Source organism: Cavia porcellus, unplaced genomic scaffold (genome assembly GCF_034190915.1).
Source record: "Cavia porcellus strain 051 isolate PalLab524CR breed Dunkin Hartley unplaced genomic scaffold, mCavPor4.1 scaffold_19, whole genome shotgun sequence".
NCBI lineage: Eukaryota > Metazoa > Chordata > Mammalia > Rodentia > Caviidae > Cavia > Cavia porcellus.
The window spans coordinates 16,684,153-16,701,453 of record NW_026947502.1 but is presented as its reverse complement, the minus strand read 5'-3'; the positions used below and the strand labels follow the sequence as shown (position 1 = coordinate 16,701,453).

The 17,301-nt window shown below is 36.1% G+C and overlaps 1 protein-coding gene across 3 annotated transcripts in view; it reads right to left on the bottom strand.

Moving 5' to 3' along the window:
* The window catches only part of Gabra1 (gamma-aminobutyric acid type A receptor subunit alpha1), a 56,162-nt gene extending 41,609 nt beyond the window's left edge, over nt 1–14,553 (bottom strand). The window contains exons 1-4 of one of the 3 annotated variants that reach the window (XM_005005155.4): nt 14,316–14,553; nt 13,668–13,910; nt 11,214–11,302; nt 7,836–7,948 (exon numbers count right to left, since the gene is read on the bottom strand). In XM_005005155.4, coding sequence (XP_005005212.1) covers nt 7,836–7,948; nt 11,214–11,287 — 187 coding nt within the window. In that variant the 5' untranslated portion in view covers nt 11,288–11,302; nt 13,668–13,910; nt 14,316–14,553. Of the gene's footprint in view, nt 1–7,835; nt 7,949–11,213; nt 11,303–13,667; nt 13,925–14,231 lie in introns of those variants that run through there. The other 2 variants (XM_005005154.4, XM_003473351.5) reach the window with 2 other exon arrangements.
* Between the last annotated feature and the right edge of the window lie 2,748 nt (nt 14,554–17,301).

Here is a 17,301-nt window from a genome sequence, read left to right as displayed (position 1 = left end):
GGACTAAATAGACTAATGTTGGGCATTACAATAAAATGTATCTCAAAATTCTGCTTTATAATGGTCTTGTTTATAAATTAACAATAGTTTGGGCTCCCATATAAACATCAATATTTATTCCTGGATTAGGCAATGCTCCAGCTCCTTGCTGACCTGCCTGGAGAAATACTTTTTCTCCCTGTCCTTGATTTCTATTTTCTTACTGCCTTGAGAAATTGGCCACTTTCCCCTAGTTGATCTGTAAAGCTCCTTCATTTTGAATATATTTTGCTTCTAAATCTGGATATAGATAGAAAGTCAGGTTTCAAGTTATTAAATCAATTTCAGCCCCTTTTTTGTTTTCGAATTCCCAGCACTCAAATGACACAAGTATTTCCAAGAAAAAAAGGTCAATTTAATTACAGCACATGTTTATCCTATTTGTACTGAGGAACTTCCTGCTCCCTTCCTTATTGTTAAAGATTTTTCTACAGGAGAATGTGAACCTTACAAGAGGTGTGTATGTGGCATTGTTGGAGAAATTGGGGGGATCTGTATAAAACATGATCTAAATTATGCAACTTGTTATAACTTTAAGGAATCGTGTTTCCTGTCAGAGTATTTTAGTTACAAGAAAATAATAGTACTAAAGTCTTAGAGGAATATTCTATTACATAAGACCTTGTTTTCTGTTACATTTTCCAAAAAAGACCGTCTGTGATGATTAGGAATGAGAGTGTTATCTCTGGAACACCACATTATTTTTTTTTTAAACACAGAATACAGGTACTGTCATAAAAAGCAATAACCTATAGAAAATGTTCTCTTAAAAATCCCAGACTTGTTCTAGAATCAGGATGGGAAATGGAGGGGTAGTTGCACAAAAAAAAAAAAATTGCAACATTGGCTTTTAAAACTGAACTACAGTCTCCCTAGCTAAGTCTTATCTCAGAGTATCCTGGCCACTAATTGGGAAAATAACTTCTACACAGCAGGACACATGAGCGTAGATGGTTTTATAAACATGCTAGAACACTATTTTGGGGATCAAGGTTGGATTCCTTAGACAAGTTGGATTCAAAATGGTACTGGAGATCTTAGCTAGTGTAGGTTAAAAGGTGTTTTATGTTCATTTTAAAAGTTTCTCCTGAGCTTTTGGTAGCTGTATGTCTTTTCTCCAAAATTCAACTAAGTGATGGAATTTCAAAATGCAGTATTTCTGTAGAAATGACTTGAATTTTCCCAGATCTATACATTTGCTCCATATCTTGCATTAAAATCACCAGATAAAATTATGTAAAATGAAAGGAGGGTTCCCAAAGTATAATTTCAAAATATGATACTGAGGGACATTTTCTGATAAAATAAACATAACAAGCAGGAAAAAGTATTGATAACTCAAAGTTTTTTTTTAAATTTTCAGTAGAAATATTTTATCTAACTAGCACTATCACACGGTGACAGAGTACCTTGCCTTCTCTTTTCTGAAATTCTGATATGTCAGTATTAATATGATGTATTTAAACATTGTTGAACATTAATGTAGCTTTGGTCTCTAATCTTAATATCACATAGGGTGGAAAATAGCAGAGTATTTATGAATAATAGGCAGGTGATAACAACATATATTTAAATTGAGAAAGGTATATGCCAGTGGTGGTGAATCTATGGCACGTATGCCGCAGTGGGCATGCAAAGCCCTCTCTCTATCAACCTGTGAGCCACATCAGTGCCCCGAGAAGGCCAGCAGCAGGTAACAGTTGTTTTCTCTGAACTATAATCTCGAGATCCCAGCTTAACTAGTGTCAGCTTTTTGTGATAGAGTAGATTCTAGGTTTTAGTTTTGACATCATGGTATGTGCAATACTCTCTCCTCTCATAAATATGCTTTGCTAAGTGGCACAAAAATTCATATAATTAATATGCTTTTTATCACACTTTTAATTTTTCCCTGTCTTCTTATTTTTACATCAAGAAACATAACCTAAGAAACCAATTCTCTTCAATGCCAATGTCATTTTGCCAGAAGTAGATAATTTTAGGAGAGTTTTGGGTTCTTATGTCTTAAAGCTGAGGTCTCTTGGAATCATTGGGCTAAAATTAGTTCAATGATTTCACGAGGACTTGAATAATCAGATTCGGGGAATTACAGTAAGACCCCAATTTAGCAACATTTGAGTTTTGATCTTTCACAGATACTAACGAACCTTGCATTAAAAACATCAGGAGTGAACAAGTTACAGAAGTAGCTCATGTGTCTGCTGGACACTATCACAGATGTGCTGTGGAGTTCCTGCAGTGCAGTGTGACAGGACACAGCAGTGCAGTGCTCAGTGAAAGACCAGGATGCCCCAAAGAAAGAAGACAAGCAGTGGTGATGGAGGGGCTGCTAGGAAGCACAAAGCAATAACCATGGAAACAGAAGGGAAAAATAATTGAGAGCCTGGACTGAGGCTCTCAAAAGATGGCAGACCTAGCTCATTCTCATAACGTGAATCACTCAGCAAGTGACATGGTTCTCAAGGAGAAATACAATATCATTCAACATGTGGATTTTTATGCTCCAATATTGTATATTTCTGTCCAAAGTATATAAGACTCATTTTTTCTGGAGTTATGAATGAATCCAGTTTACAAATATTCTCTCAGAGCAGAACTCAGAAGTTACTGTTTGTTAAACAGTAAGTTAACCTGGAGGCATAAATTATTTTTAAAGAATGTATTAGTGATAAAATACCTTGAAAGAAAACTCCATTTGCAAAAGTTCTAACTGAAGCATCCAATTAATTGCTTAGATTTCAGCTCTCAGTTGTATAGATTTCCTTAAACAAATGCAAAACAAAATTTCCCAAGCCAAACAATTCAAATCTACAAGCCCTATAGTTCAAAGAAAAAAGGTTTAACTAGATATTGTTACATACAGAGCAGGAACAAATCCTCTTACTGTGTACAATCTTGTCTAATCACTTTACCCATCTACCTCTTCAGCCACCCATCTGGAGTTGTCTCATCAAGGGTACATATGATTCTTTCCTTAGCCATGTTTATTTATGTGGTTTGATGAAATCTTTGAGAATTATCCATCATCCAATGCATTATTTATTGAGTGTACATTTTAAACTGAATTTAGCAATTATAACCGTATTTCCAGTAATGACCAAAACCATGAAAATTTTCCTCAGTCAAGATTTTATTCCTTTAACTCCATCCTATTTGTGTTCCAGTTAAAAATGGATTTGCCCTCATTTGTTTTCAAAAGAGTGAGATGAATGTGCTTATGAATTTGTCTTTTCAAAGCTAGGTGGATAAGAAGGCCTGTAGACAGATGGCAGGAGAAACCTTTTAGCTTAATGACACGACCTGAATGATAAACTTCATCATTCTGGCTCACCTGGAAATTCTAGGCTGTCATGAACTGTAGCTAGTATACACAGGAGCCAGAAAAGAGGGGAAGGTGGCCAATGAAAGAGTGTTATTTATCCTTAAAAACCTGAAATTTTCCTTCAGCACTAACCTCTGGATCTCAGCTGTGGAGTTTGTTTTCCTATTAGTGGAATGTTGAGAGTCAGTATGAAAGTGAATCAGATTTCCCCTAAATGGGTGTAGTTCAGCAGGGGCATTATTGGGTGATTTAGGAAGCTAGAGAACTTCCAAGTTGCCCTACTTTATTTTCTTTACAAGTAATTAGCAGAAAATTGGGAAAATGAATTTTCTCAGGGGTCTTTTGGTTTGATCTTGATTGAAAAGAAAAGAGAATAATTTTGCCTTTATCCAAGGGAGCTTGCACTGTCCTGCTCACAGGGATCCATTCCTCTCCTTTGCTGTGAATTCTGCTCCTCTGTGTCACCCTGTCCCTCCTCATTCACTGTTTGTCATCTATCCTTCTTCTATTTTGCTCTCCTTTTTTCCTAGACCTTTTCTTTTTCATTTTCCTGACTTTTACCTTTATTTTCCACAACTACATTATTTATTTATCTACTTATTTTGTACTAGCAGTGCATTAAACAGGCATTTTTTAGGAAATATTTTTCTGCAGCCTTCCACATCTTATCAGCAAAGAAAGAGATTGTAAATAAGAAAGAATTAAACAATTGTCCAAAATTTGGATTTGCATTTTCTGTCTCCTAATCATTTTAATACAAATTTATTTGAAGGAATTTTTCACTTACTTTATAATTCAACCACAAACATGGCTTTTTTCTCTTCATATTTTTGAATTGAGCATATTAGACTTTTAGTATTCTATATATCCTAATGTAATTTATTCTTCTATCTTTAAAAACACTCCTTTAGAGTATCTCTTGTCATATTATGTTTTTTCTCGTTTTCTCAGGATGCCTTTTAGCCTTGAAAATGTAGCCTTTTAAAATAATGCTGCAATATTTACAAACTGATTTCTATCATTTGGATCAATCACACTATATAGTTTGTTTCCTCATTAATAGATCCAAGATGAATATTCTGATGAAGTACATATTTGTAAAAACAGAGCTATGATAATTTTGCATGTGGCATAAATTCTTATCTTAATCTCAAGACTCAACTTATTATTTTCTATTTTGAGAAAACTCACCAAAAAAAATCATGCTTTATGCAGAATGTTGTGTTTTTATGAAATCAGACTTTTATTAAAATGAAGAAGACAGTAGACAACTTTCTCTTATAGGAGGAAGTTATTTTAGCTGTGTTCATTAACTTACTTGGAGGGAAATTTTGCTTCTTTATAAGCTAACAATTCTTCCAAAAACCTGCCTCTACATAGGCTTTTTACAAGAAAGTAAATGGCTTACACAAAAAAGGAAGAAGATCCATTTTGCTATAAGAACTCGCTAGAATCCATGACACTTTTAAGTTACCAGAACTTCGGGATAAAAGCAATGAAATAAAATAATCCTGAAGAAAAAAGTAAGATATTTTTAACATAGCAGTCAATAATCAATGGTGTTTAACATTTTGCCTAATTCTGTGATTGATTATATTTTTAACAATGTCTTAAAATTATATTTAGAATTCAAACTGCACTTCTATAGTGACAGACATATTCTGAAATAAGCATATGCCATCTCAGCCCTTAAGGACTGCAAATGCACTTCAGAAACATAAAAATTAAGTTTAGTAAGTATTAAAACCTTACAAAATTCTCAAACTTACCACATTTAGTTCTCTTATAATCCTAGAAAATATTTAAAATAGAAATATAGGAAATACTTGAGGAGCTACTTTTTATTTGGTTTTAATATTAATATTCTGTAAATCAACGTTTACAGGATAAGAAATATAAAAATAAAAAATCTTTAATAAAGACTATAACACATCTATTTTTTATAGTAGTTTTTTCCAAGTCCTAGAATTCTCTATTTCTATAGCACGTATCATTCATTTCAATGTAAAGTTATATGTCTTGTCTATATTTGGGCAATGGCTGACTACTTCTCTTTAGTTTATTTGTCTTGTTGTCTTGTCTATTTCATAGATTAAATGAATTATAAAAATAGATTCAAAAATAGTATTTTTGAAGAGTCAATATAGTCATTTCTGTGATCGAAGTTTTCACTATCACAAGTAATGCAAATGAACTTTTCAGTGCATTCTTAGAGTATACATAATTACATCTGTAGGATCTCGTATCCACACAAGTATACAAATGCTTCCTGCTTAGATTATATTCAAATAATGAGTTACTCTACATATGGATTGTTAAAGAGTTATATGCAATTAGAAAAAGATTAGCAGTTAATTCTCATAACTTCTACCCCAAATCGCAGTATGACAACACAGCTGATTGTTAGAGAAATTGTAGTTTGTCAAATTTTTCAACAAACTGAAAACTATAAGATTTCCTAAATTAGGATAAAGAGAAAGGTTTTAGATATGTTTTACAATCCTTATTTTTGTAAAGAATGTTATGAAGTGGGAAAGAGATTAGGGATTCAGGCATTTTTATCAGTACTTCTATTAAGTATCGATTTTTAAAGGCCTACATCGATAACCTGTTTTTTCTCTCTGTACATTCCTCTCCATCAAAAGTTTTGTAGTTTATTTCAAATTCTGTAAATTGAGAAAACTTTCCTGGAGCCAATCTAGATGTTTAGATATACACAGACATTATATTAGTGTGTCATGTAAACAATTACACTGTCCATGTTATGACCACTTCAATTTTACTTTACTCCTCCTCTCATCCTTTCTCTCTGCCCTCTCCTTCATTCTGTCCTGTCCCCTCCTGTCTTTTTTTCAAGAGAGAGAGAGAGAGAGAGAGAGAGAGAGAGAGAGAGAGAGAGAGAAAGAGAGAGAGAAAGACAGAGAGACAGAGAAACAGAGAGAGAGAGAGAGAGAGAGAGAGAGAGAGAGAGACAGAGACAGAGACAGAGAGGCAGAAAGAGAGAGACAGAGAGACAGAGAGACAGAGAGGGAGACCTCCCACATTACTTATGCTGGCCTGGAATGCCCGGGCTCAAAGGATCCTGCTGCCACAGATTCCAGAGTAATTGGGACCACAGGCATCTGTCACCACAGCTGGCAACTTCAGGATTTTTTTTTTTTTTTTTTTTTTTTTTTTATTAAGTCAAAGCTAGGTAGAGGTAGAACTTGGAGAAAATTGTATAACAATTTTGTATATCTTAAAAAGGATGTTTGAAACCGATAAGTAAAGATGTTAGCTAAGACTTGTGGCATATATTCCAGTAATGACTGTGACAAGGTTGTTCCTCTTGGCAGCTTCAAAACAGACTCATGACGCCCATCCTGCCATTCAATTGTATAATCAGTGTGTGAACTCTTAAGCTTCTTATTCTCTCTTTATCTGTACTAAGTGAAGCAGAGATGGTTTCCTTAATATTGACATTTCATTACTATTTCGATAACACTTTTATGTAGTTTCTATAGGCACATTGATAAAGGTGCAGTATTAGACAGCTGAGAATCATAATCATAAGCTAGATTCTGTGACTATGAACTATATTTTATTTACTCATCTCACTTCTTTTTCTCTAAGATCAATATTTCCATGTTGTTTCATTAATCTTTGTTTAACTAAATAAAAGAGCTTTATAATTTTACTCAATTATTCAAGTATGCATGCCATTTCTAAAGCTACACAGCTACTATTATATATTTATATAGTTTTAAATTTTATTTCCTTAATAAGCAAAAATTCATCAATAGAATCAATTAGTTGATATGCCAAGAGAAACAATATTTTAATACAGAAAATTTGAGTGTAAACTTGAAGCATGGTTTAAAAAAAAACATTCTATCTGTCTTATTTACCATTGATCCTAAAGGCAGTGGTAATTTAGCTATGTAATACACCACAAGAAATGGTGTTTGTGTTTGTCTGTTTATTTGTTTTTTGAGACAGTGTCTCTTAATGTAGTGTGGCTGACTTTGAACTCACTACTTAACCCTGGGCTGAGCTGGAGCTCCTATCATCTTCCTGTCTCAGCCTCCTATGTGTGGGAAAGACAAGTATGCACCACCATGCCCAGCTTCAAAATAAATGTTTAAGTAATAGAAATACAGATGTCTTATTTGAATTGAATACCAAAAATAGCAGTGCCAGGTGGAATTGATGCAGTCTGGAAAGAAGATTATCCCCACTTGTTCACATAAAGTCAAATTTTATACAGAAATCACTATGTAGCTTCGTCATGTTATGAGAATATCTCTTTCTACATGCAATTATGTGCACAAAACTACTATGGTAAATTGAACTAACATTGAGCAATCTATTAAAAATAAAATTTAAAACTACGGGCTCCTATTTTCATGAGGTGACCCCTGCCAGGGAAAGCAAGATTATAATGGTAACAATTCAATAGTATTCTCTAAAACAAAAATATCGTAAGGTTACTTACCTCCCAATCCTGGTCTCAGGCGATTGTCATAACCATCTAGGAGTCGATCTAAAATCCTGGTGAAAACGGTGGTGTTGTCTTTGAGTTCATCTTGTGCCGAAGGTTGTGCAGAGCTGGAAGAAGCATGAAAAGTACTACTGTGAAGGCTGTGTCCATGTCACCTCCAACCCCTTTCCAATTAGAGCTTCAATACATAGTACTAATTTCTGCAGAGCCTTTGAAAAACCTTTCTGGTATTTTTTTTTAATTCCATATTTTAACTCTTACCATTTTCTCAGTTTTCCTCATAAAGGATAGACTCTTTTTGTCCTGATATTTCCAAATTTGAAAGGAAAAGCTTACAAAAATGCATGGTTTGTACTTTTTCAATTTTTGCCCTATATATTGTGTTGTAGTGTATTGAGTACCTTCTCAGAGCAAACAGAACTGGTATCACAAGTGATAAAAAAAATCTAGGAAACTTCTTTCAAATGTGTGTGTGTGTGTGTGTGTGTGTGTGTGTGTGTGTGTGTGTGTTTCAGTTCATAGTTTTGCTTTTCAATTAATATGTTGGAAAACACTCTGTTTTTACCCTCTCAACTTCCATGTCTCATCCTTGCCTATAGCTCTGCTTTGATTTCTTTTGTTGTCTTCTTGAAATAATTAGGTGAGAAACAAGAGATGAAATATAGTTCTCAGGTTAATTGTCTTTTAAAATCAATGTGAAGATTTCCATTCCCCAAAAGATATATTATGTGATTCTTAGCGTTTTTAATAAAATCTTCAAAAACTGAGGTTTGTCATTTCTGGTTTTAGACACACAGGGATTCTTGGAAACAATCATATTCAATGCTTTTAATTTATAGCTCACTGAACCATTATAGTCTAAAGGTGTTTCTTAAGAATCTACTGCAGTTTGTGAGCAAATCTGATCTGGAAATGAGCTTTGTCAACTTTAGGCTGAATTTTTATTTCAATTTTTCTATGTAGAAAAGTTATTCCTATTCAGACCTTACTGACTGAGAATACAGCTGATGTGTTTTACCATCATTATGAATTACTCTTTGAATTTCAGCCTCATAATTCAAATACTGTTTCCTATGTCAGTCATATGGATGCTACCGAATTATATTTTATGTAACGATCAGGGAGACGCCTCCAAAATCCTTTGAGAAAAAAATTTTAGTCTTAATGGGGATCACCCTCACTGATACACTTCAACAGAAGCTCTGACCTTGAGTACAATGAGAAATGAATACAGAGTACAAACTGAGGATCTGCCACAAATATTTCATATTGTCTATTTAATGGACTCTTTTGCTTCACTGTCATGGGTTTATATTACTGAGAAATATAAGAAAAATAGTAACTTTTTAACCAAAATTCACCTATTTGACAGAAAAACTATACTCACATTTTCATTTCAAAACCAAACTTTTGCACTTAATTAGTTTGCATCAGCAACATACAATAGATACTTTTCTAGTATACTTTTAATCTACTAAGTTGTTATATCTGAAAGCTACCCATGGCACTAAATATGTAAAGTATGTTCCTTTGAAACAATGTTTTATTATGCTAAATTCAATATTAATGCCACACAGATTGAGGATTTACTCTTTTTTGACAAAATTAAACATCTTGGTATCTGTTAAAATCAAATTTTCAGTGAGCTCTGTACCTTCCAGTATGTCTCACTGGCAGATGACAACAGTAATGCAAAAATAGTTGTATGGATGAAATTTATTATAAAAACTCATTGTCACAAAAGCAACTGCCATGCATGCATCTTTCAAGGATATCGGAAGGTCATCTTAATAAAAATGGAAAAGAACTGCTAGCACACCTTAAGTTGGGAGGAGCTCCTGATAGAGAACTCTCAAGAAGAAAGCAATAATGAAAAGGGGGAGAAAAGATGAGATGAGATAACATGGCAGAGGACAGTTAGATTGTACCCAATCTGTGGAAAATGGGGTGTCTTTTATTCTTACCTGTGTTCCCTATTCTTTCACAGCTTATGCAAAATTCAGGAAATGCTTTCCTCTATGGTTTTGTCTTATAAATCTGACTTTTACAAATTGTTTGCATTGGGATGCACATGTCCAAAGAGATTCCCCCTTCCCCAAGAAGACTAGTTCTGCGACCTCATTGGAATGGAAATCTTTCTTTTATGTGATGTTCTAATCGCTTCACTTTTAATTTATTACATCAAATTATAATTACCAGAAGAAAAAATCTAGGAAAAAGATCAATATTATTTGTTTAGTAATGAATACTTATGCCAATGTAATGTTTCCTAAACGGAATACATATTTTGAAGAGAAATGTCAGTTACATTACCTGAATTTGATTCCTTATAAGCCACTGTGTAATAAAACACTGTGCACTGACTCCATCTACAGGTCATTACAATAGTAACACTTGAAATAATTTTTCAAGAGGGGAAGAACTCACACTAAGAGTATCTGATAATAATTGTCCCATTCATCTGGTAGTCAGTATTTACTATGCACAATAGGAGAAAATAACAGATAATTTCTCAATTGAAAATACTGTCCTTTCTAGGCTAATACCTCTCTTTACCTTAGCTCACAACAGATCATCATTACACTTGAAGAATTCCAGTATTTTTTAGTATGTCTATTATTTTCTTATAAGGCACAGAAACAAGCTCCACAAGGCAGTTTTAAACAGATAAATAACAATTTAAATTATTTGTTCATTCCTATAGTTGCAAATATAATATATATTCTTGATTTGCTCATTAGAAAATATTTTGATTATGGTTAAATTTATTAAATTGTTTCTAGTAATTTTTCTGCATAATAATGATGCTTAATTAGAGAAGTCAGATTTAACTTAGTATTTTTAATTGTTTGTCTAGTAGGTTCTTCTCGCTTATTTATACAAAAATGGCCTCAAAATATAATATGCACATGCATTTACAGAGATCTAAGACTTTCAAATTGAAAATATTATTTTAGAATTTCCCCATTCATATAGTCACAATTTACTCTATGATATTTAAGACTGGCTAGAAATTTCCTTTTAGAGAATCAACTTGCAATTACTATGCAAACATTATTTGGGTAGCTTTTTCCATGAATTGAGAAACCGCATGTTTTGTTCGGTTACAACTGAATAGTGAAAAGTTCAATTTAAGGCTTAAATGTTGAATTAATGTATCTCTTAATAATGTTTTAAATGTATAACATTCTGATGAGAAGAATATTTTTTTTCATTCTGTTCTTTATTCTTAGCTGGAATTTTATTGCAGCTAAGGTGTTGTTTTTAATTCCCTTAGTCATGAATTCATCTGTAGACAATTTTCTTCCCCCTGAAGGAATAAATGAAAAGTTACAGAAATTCCCATGCAGATTGAAAATAAAGTGTCCCCACCTTCTTCCAGTCAACGTGCTCAGAAGCAGGGTCCAGGCCCAAAGATAGTCAAAGAGACCCGGACTTTTCTTCATTGCGGGCTTGAGCAGCTGAAAAGTAGAATAAGTGGAGATCAATGTGTCTTGCAAGAAACATCAGGTTAGAACCACTAGGGCTGACTGAGGCAGTTCAGATGAATGCTTTGAAGTCAGGAAATGACCTCACTGGAATATGACACTTCATTGGAAGCAATGGAAACCTGGACCATCCATTCTCTACTTTCCCTTCCATTCTTCCATTCAAAAATACATCAGTTTCTTAATTTCTCTGGTCAAACGATACAAGTTGAAATGCTTGCAGGTGACAGTATTGCTCCATGTAGAAAAAGTGAGTTTATTTCTCTTAGATGTTTTGTTTTATTGTAGTTTGCTTTATTCTCCTCTTGCTGTGTACTATCTAAAATGTTTTACGTTTTTGATTTGAACTCCCATCACTGAACTCTGCTTTGAAATATTTTAGCTGACGTCTATAACACAAAGACATTTGGAGGTAGGTTGTAGTAGGTTAATATGCCCTGTAGACTGAATTCATCTCTGAATTCTGGGTGTATCCTAGCTTCAGAAGCAACTGTATCATCTCTTTATAAAGACCATTAGAAACACACTGTTGAATGCCAAAGTCGTGCTTTTATTCTCTGCCTGTGGTTGCCTAGATAAATATGCTCACTAATGCTTCTGTGAGGTTAAAGGACATATTTTATAGTCAAGCCTTGTACTGATCTCTCTCTCTCTCTCTCTCTCTCTCTCTCTCTCTCTCTCTCTCTCTCTCTTACATATAAACCACACACACATATAAATGCACACTAACATGCCCATACATATCTTTTAATCCTTCTCCAATTCTGCTGGGTTGCTGCTAGAAAATGTTTCATCTCAAACAGATGGAATCTGGAATGCTTTGCTTTTGCATGGAAAAGGATTTCTTTTTCCTCTTAGGTAAAGTGCGATCAATCAGGATCTGAATGTTGGATTTAGACTTGGTGGTGGAATGCTGGATAAATGGAGAAGTGTAGAAGCCCTATGGAATTCAATGTATATAACACCAATTCATAGAGTCGGTTTTGGCTATACAGTGCACTACCTGACTAAGGACCAGATATGGTAGCATTTTACTTTGATGCTCTAGAATAAATTCCTTTAACATGAGGCATGTTAAAGATATGCCTTAGCACTTTCCTGAATCTATATAAGTATTTCAAGTGTTTTAAAGCATGTTATTTTAATCAGAAGTCTATCATTTAATGTGATATGCCTTTAAATGCATCTACAGAATGCTTTCCACACTCTCTGGGATCATTTTAGATCTGTAAAAGCCATTATAAACAGGCTCATAAGCAATGCAACATAATTAATGTGTTTAGAGTACCATGGTGTACAGATAAGAACTGTGAGTCTCTCCCAGCTCTTACTTAATTTAGTGACTGCTTTTGCCACAGATGAGTAGAACATGACAAGAAATCTTGGGTAAATATCATTATGTTAAAATATTGCATCTAAATGTCACAATTATAATGCACTCTTCCATTAATTTTTAACATCTGCTATAAAAAGGAAAATAACTTCTCTTAGCCCTATTAATTTTTGTTGATCCTTATAAAAAGAGGGAATTCTTGAAAGGTAAACAAATCCAAACAAAACCCCAAAGCAAGAAACCATAGCTTTTTATCATCTTATATTTTAAAAAGAGAAAAATAGACCTAGCAGGGCACCTCAGTTGAGCAAGAAAGTTTCTTGCAAATACAAACATAATAGTTCAAGGAAACACTGAGCAGCTTCCTTACCCTTCTCCACCTTCAACCACCCATCCAGACACTCAGGCTGCTAACGTGCATACCAAACACTCTGTATCAAATAATGAGTTTTTCCTGTTCAGAATGGAAGGGACCCCCACACCAGAGGGCAGGGTCCACAGGAGGGGAGGAAAAAAGAAAGAAAGAAAAAGAAAAAAAGAAAAGAGGCTTTCTCCCCAGCCATAGTGCCTTCCTTGGGATGAAACAGGGAAGCAGGTTTTCTGTCCCAGCTTCTTAACTTTCGGTGATGGCCCCTAACACCCCTCCCAAACTCACCCCAACTCCCCCCTGCCGAGAGAGAGAGAGAGAGAGAGAGAGAGAGAGAGAGAGAGAGAGAGAGACCAAAACAACATGTCACCACCCACCACCCCGCGGAATAAATCAAATCTGCCTAAGAAAGGAGAAGAGAAAAAGAGGGAGAGAGAAAAAAAAAAAAAAAAAAAAAAAAAAAATCATGCTCCTGTATCGCTGCAGTTCTCATCCTGAAAGAAAAACATTCCTTGCCTCTGTCTGCTGGGGGATCCGGACCTGTCCGGCTCCCTCTTTCCCTCCTGTCCCCCCACGATGCCATTGCTGCCTCTGGAGCTGGCCAAAGCCCTGTTCCGAGATCCCGAAGCCGCACTTACCTCGGGCCCCTCCGGGCACCGGATCGCTCAAGACCGGGGCAAAGTCAGCGCGAGAGGGATCGCGGCAGGCAGCCGAGCCGGAGCGAGCCGAGCCGGCCGGCGCGGTCTGGAGTCCGGCAGCGCGGGGCGCAGGGGCGTCCTCGCTCGGCCTCGCGCTCACTCGCTCTGAGCCATCATGGACTCTGTGTGCTCCTTCGCTGAAGATTTCACACCCAAATTCGCTTCCCAGGATCCGATCTGCAGCTATACAACAAAAGATTTCTCTTTACCAAGACAGTAGTAATACGTCCCAGGGCAAACCGGATGTGAAATAGGCGGTGACTTCATGCCAGAGAGATTTTATTTTAGAAAGGAAGGTGGTACCAGCCTCTGGATCGGGAGACCAATCCGCCCATTTATTATATGCAGCACAATTTAACTTGCACCGCTCTGGCCCTAATCTCCTTCTCCCTCGCTGCAGACTCAAATCCTTTTACAATCCGCTGCAAGGGTTGCTTTTTGGGGGAGTGGGGATAGAGAGCGGGAAAGGTGAGAGGGGTTAGAGACCTTAGGGGCCACACTTACAATCTTCCCACACTTGCGATGCATGAGCGCCCTATTTTAAGGTGTGCCCCTTAAAAATGCAACGGATCTGTGTAACTCTCCCACCTTTGATCAGCTACTTAACGCCTGCTTGCATCTGAGAGAACGCAGGCTGTGGAGCAGGACCTGCAGGGTCACACGTGTGGCGAGCGAAGGCGCAGAGCGCACGGTCCTCTCCCTCTCTGCTCGCACACACTCCCACACGTCTGTCTCAGCCCCTGTGTCTTGCAGAGTCACGAATGCTGAGCGATGGCAGGGAAGGCTTCTGGCTGCTGGGAATCAGCGCTGGGTTTAGAGTCCCTCGCACTTCCCCAGGTTGGGAGCGCTTTCCACCCAACCTTAATCCGGAGCTCAGAGGACGAGAAGAGCACGCTCCGGAGCCCGGTTTTTTATTTTTTATTTTTTTTATTTTTGGAGACAGTGTCAGTTGTCATGAAGAAAACACAAGGCGCTTAACTAGGAATTGCGCTGGGTTCCTAGCGAGAGATACTTAACTTGAAATAAACCGTGCCCATCATTTCTAGGTTGGCGAGTCTTATCTCCATTTCCGGAATCATTCCTTTGCCTTGAACTCCGTCATTTCTCAGAGTAAGAAAATGGAAGAGGGGGAAGAAGAATTTTAGAAGAAGCACAAAGCCCGTTGCACTTTTCCCATTCCTCTCTGGCCTCTTTTGTTACCCTCCCCACTCAGGAATAATTATATACACCCCAGGGAAGAGGTGTGCGTTTCTGCAACAGCCGAACTAAATTTTCAAGCCGTGGGAGCCCAGCGTGGCTCCCTCCTCGGATTTTGTGAATGGGTGTCTGGGAGTGCAGGGGTGCTTTCTGGTGAGAACTCTACTGTCAGCCCCAGTGCGCTGGGAGCTGTCCTTTCAGCACTGTGACTCAGACTCGGAGGAGGTGCTGTAAAAATGGGAAGTCCCCTTGCGATACCTTGTCATGGAGGCTTGGCAAACACACTGGTCAGTTTCCCAAGTAGACTTCTGCCAGAGGAGACGTTTGAGATCGGCACTGAATGTGACTGAAAGAAGAAAAAAAAAAAAAAATCTAAATAGCCAGTCCACATCGCTGCTGGGTTTTTCATTCTACAAGTGTTCTTTGGCCTTGTGCTAAAATGAAGCAGCTCACATGATTAAAATTTATGTCAGATGGCTGAACAGATAAAGTATACAAAAATGAAGGCTGCTTTCAGGATTTCAGCTTAGTTACCTTCCGTGTGTTGAGGTGAAGTGTTACTAGTAAATGATTCTGGAGACGAACTTTTGGAAGAGACATGTGAGGATCGTCCTAGGGTGTTCGTGATGTAAGTAATAGGTAGTTGCTAGTAAATGACAGAACAAGTGCCAGTATGTTCCTAAAGATATATATCGAAAGAACTGTGCAACTTCCCTGTGTGGCATTACCCAATCATTGTTTGACTTTACTTACCCAGTAATTAATTTACTTTTTGTTGAACAGTTTTGAAAGAAAAAAAAAAAAAAAAACTGACTGTAACAAGGCTTTGAATCCCTGAGTTAGTTAGCAACAATATTTAGTTACCTCCCCACAGATAACACAATTCCAGTCGTGGCTAAGTTGCTGCTGATCCTTTTACCTCCCCCTACAAAAGAAGTAAAGCTTGATGTTGTGTATCTAGCAGCACACAGCCAAATCTCTCCACTGATTGTGACTTTGCAAACACAGTGCCTGGTGCTTCATTAGTTAAACAATAGACTCTAAAGGAAAACAAATCACATCCTACTTCAGACTAAAAATGTTATGCAATTATGCAAAAGGATACAATTGGATAGTACTTGTATACCTTTAAAAACAAGTAGCTGTAGTATTTATCTTGGGGGCTATAGTATTTATATGAATTACAAATGCCTTTGAGCATAATACTTATATGTAGGATTTATTAGATAATTCTCCATGGAGGTTATATCAGATGTTATATATGGATGATCTATTTACATATATATATATATATATATATATATATATATAATTTTTTGCTTCAAACATCATGTTATAATGAATAAAATTACAGTTGTTTGAAGTATTGATAATTAGATTAATCCACAAAAATAATGCTATTGTAAACCTGAAGGTGTTTAATATTTTCCATCAGAGAAGTAATTAACATGTGCACATAATGCCAGAGAATCAAACACAAGACATTAATGACAAGGAAATTATTTGCTTTATATTGTTACATAGACTCTTCTAAATAATTGTTGCCATTGTCCTTTTTCACTTTTGCTGATGATAAGTTCTTTCAAATATGTGTGCACTTGATGAAATAAGTTATTAAAGTAATGATAACCAGGATTTTTAGTACTCTTAAAGTGCTTACTTGGCTCAGGTAATGTATCACTCACTATTTTACATAACTCACTCAATTTAATTATCCAAACAAGTTTACATGAGAAACAGTCTTAATAACTCCATTCTACAAATCGTTCAATAAGTTATGCATTAGAGAGATCAGGAGACTTGCCTAGGGTCACCCAGCTAGTAATCAGTCATGCTAGGATGCAAATCACGTCTTCTAACTTCAGAGATTTTTAACTACACTTTCACATTATTACATTTCCTTTCTAGGAGTTTGTGAGTTCATATGAATATCTTTTTCATTCCATGAATATTGAAGCTTTGCTATTTAGCTATCTCTAGATATTTTTGTTATCTATTAATGGTAAGAGGCTTACTTTTGATTATCTATTGACTTCGACTGCCACAATCCCAGGTTTAGCTTAGTATTTCCGAGGTTTCTGCTGTTTTCCTCCTGTCTCATGAAGCCTGCTGTCAGGACACTCCTGAAAGTTGCTAGTTTTTGGTCAAAAGGACTTGAGGTCAAACCCAGGACCAGAGATCATGAGAAAGTTAAGTGGCTCTACCTCCAGTGTTGCAGTCTGATGCATTTTGCTTTTTCCCATCAGTTTTAAATGGCAGGAATCCCTGACCTAATTGAAGAAGTAGTGCTGATTCTATTCAATAGAAAAATGTTTTACTTCCTTCAACTCAAACCAAATTCAGGAAAAAAAAAATAGGGTGTTTCCATTTATTCAGT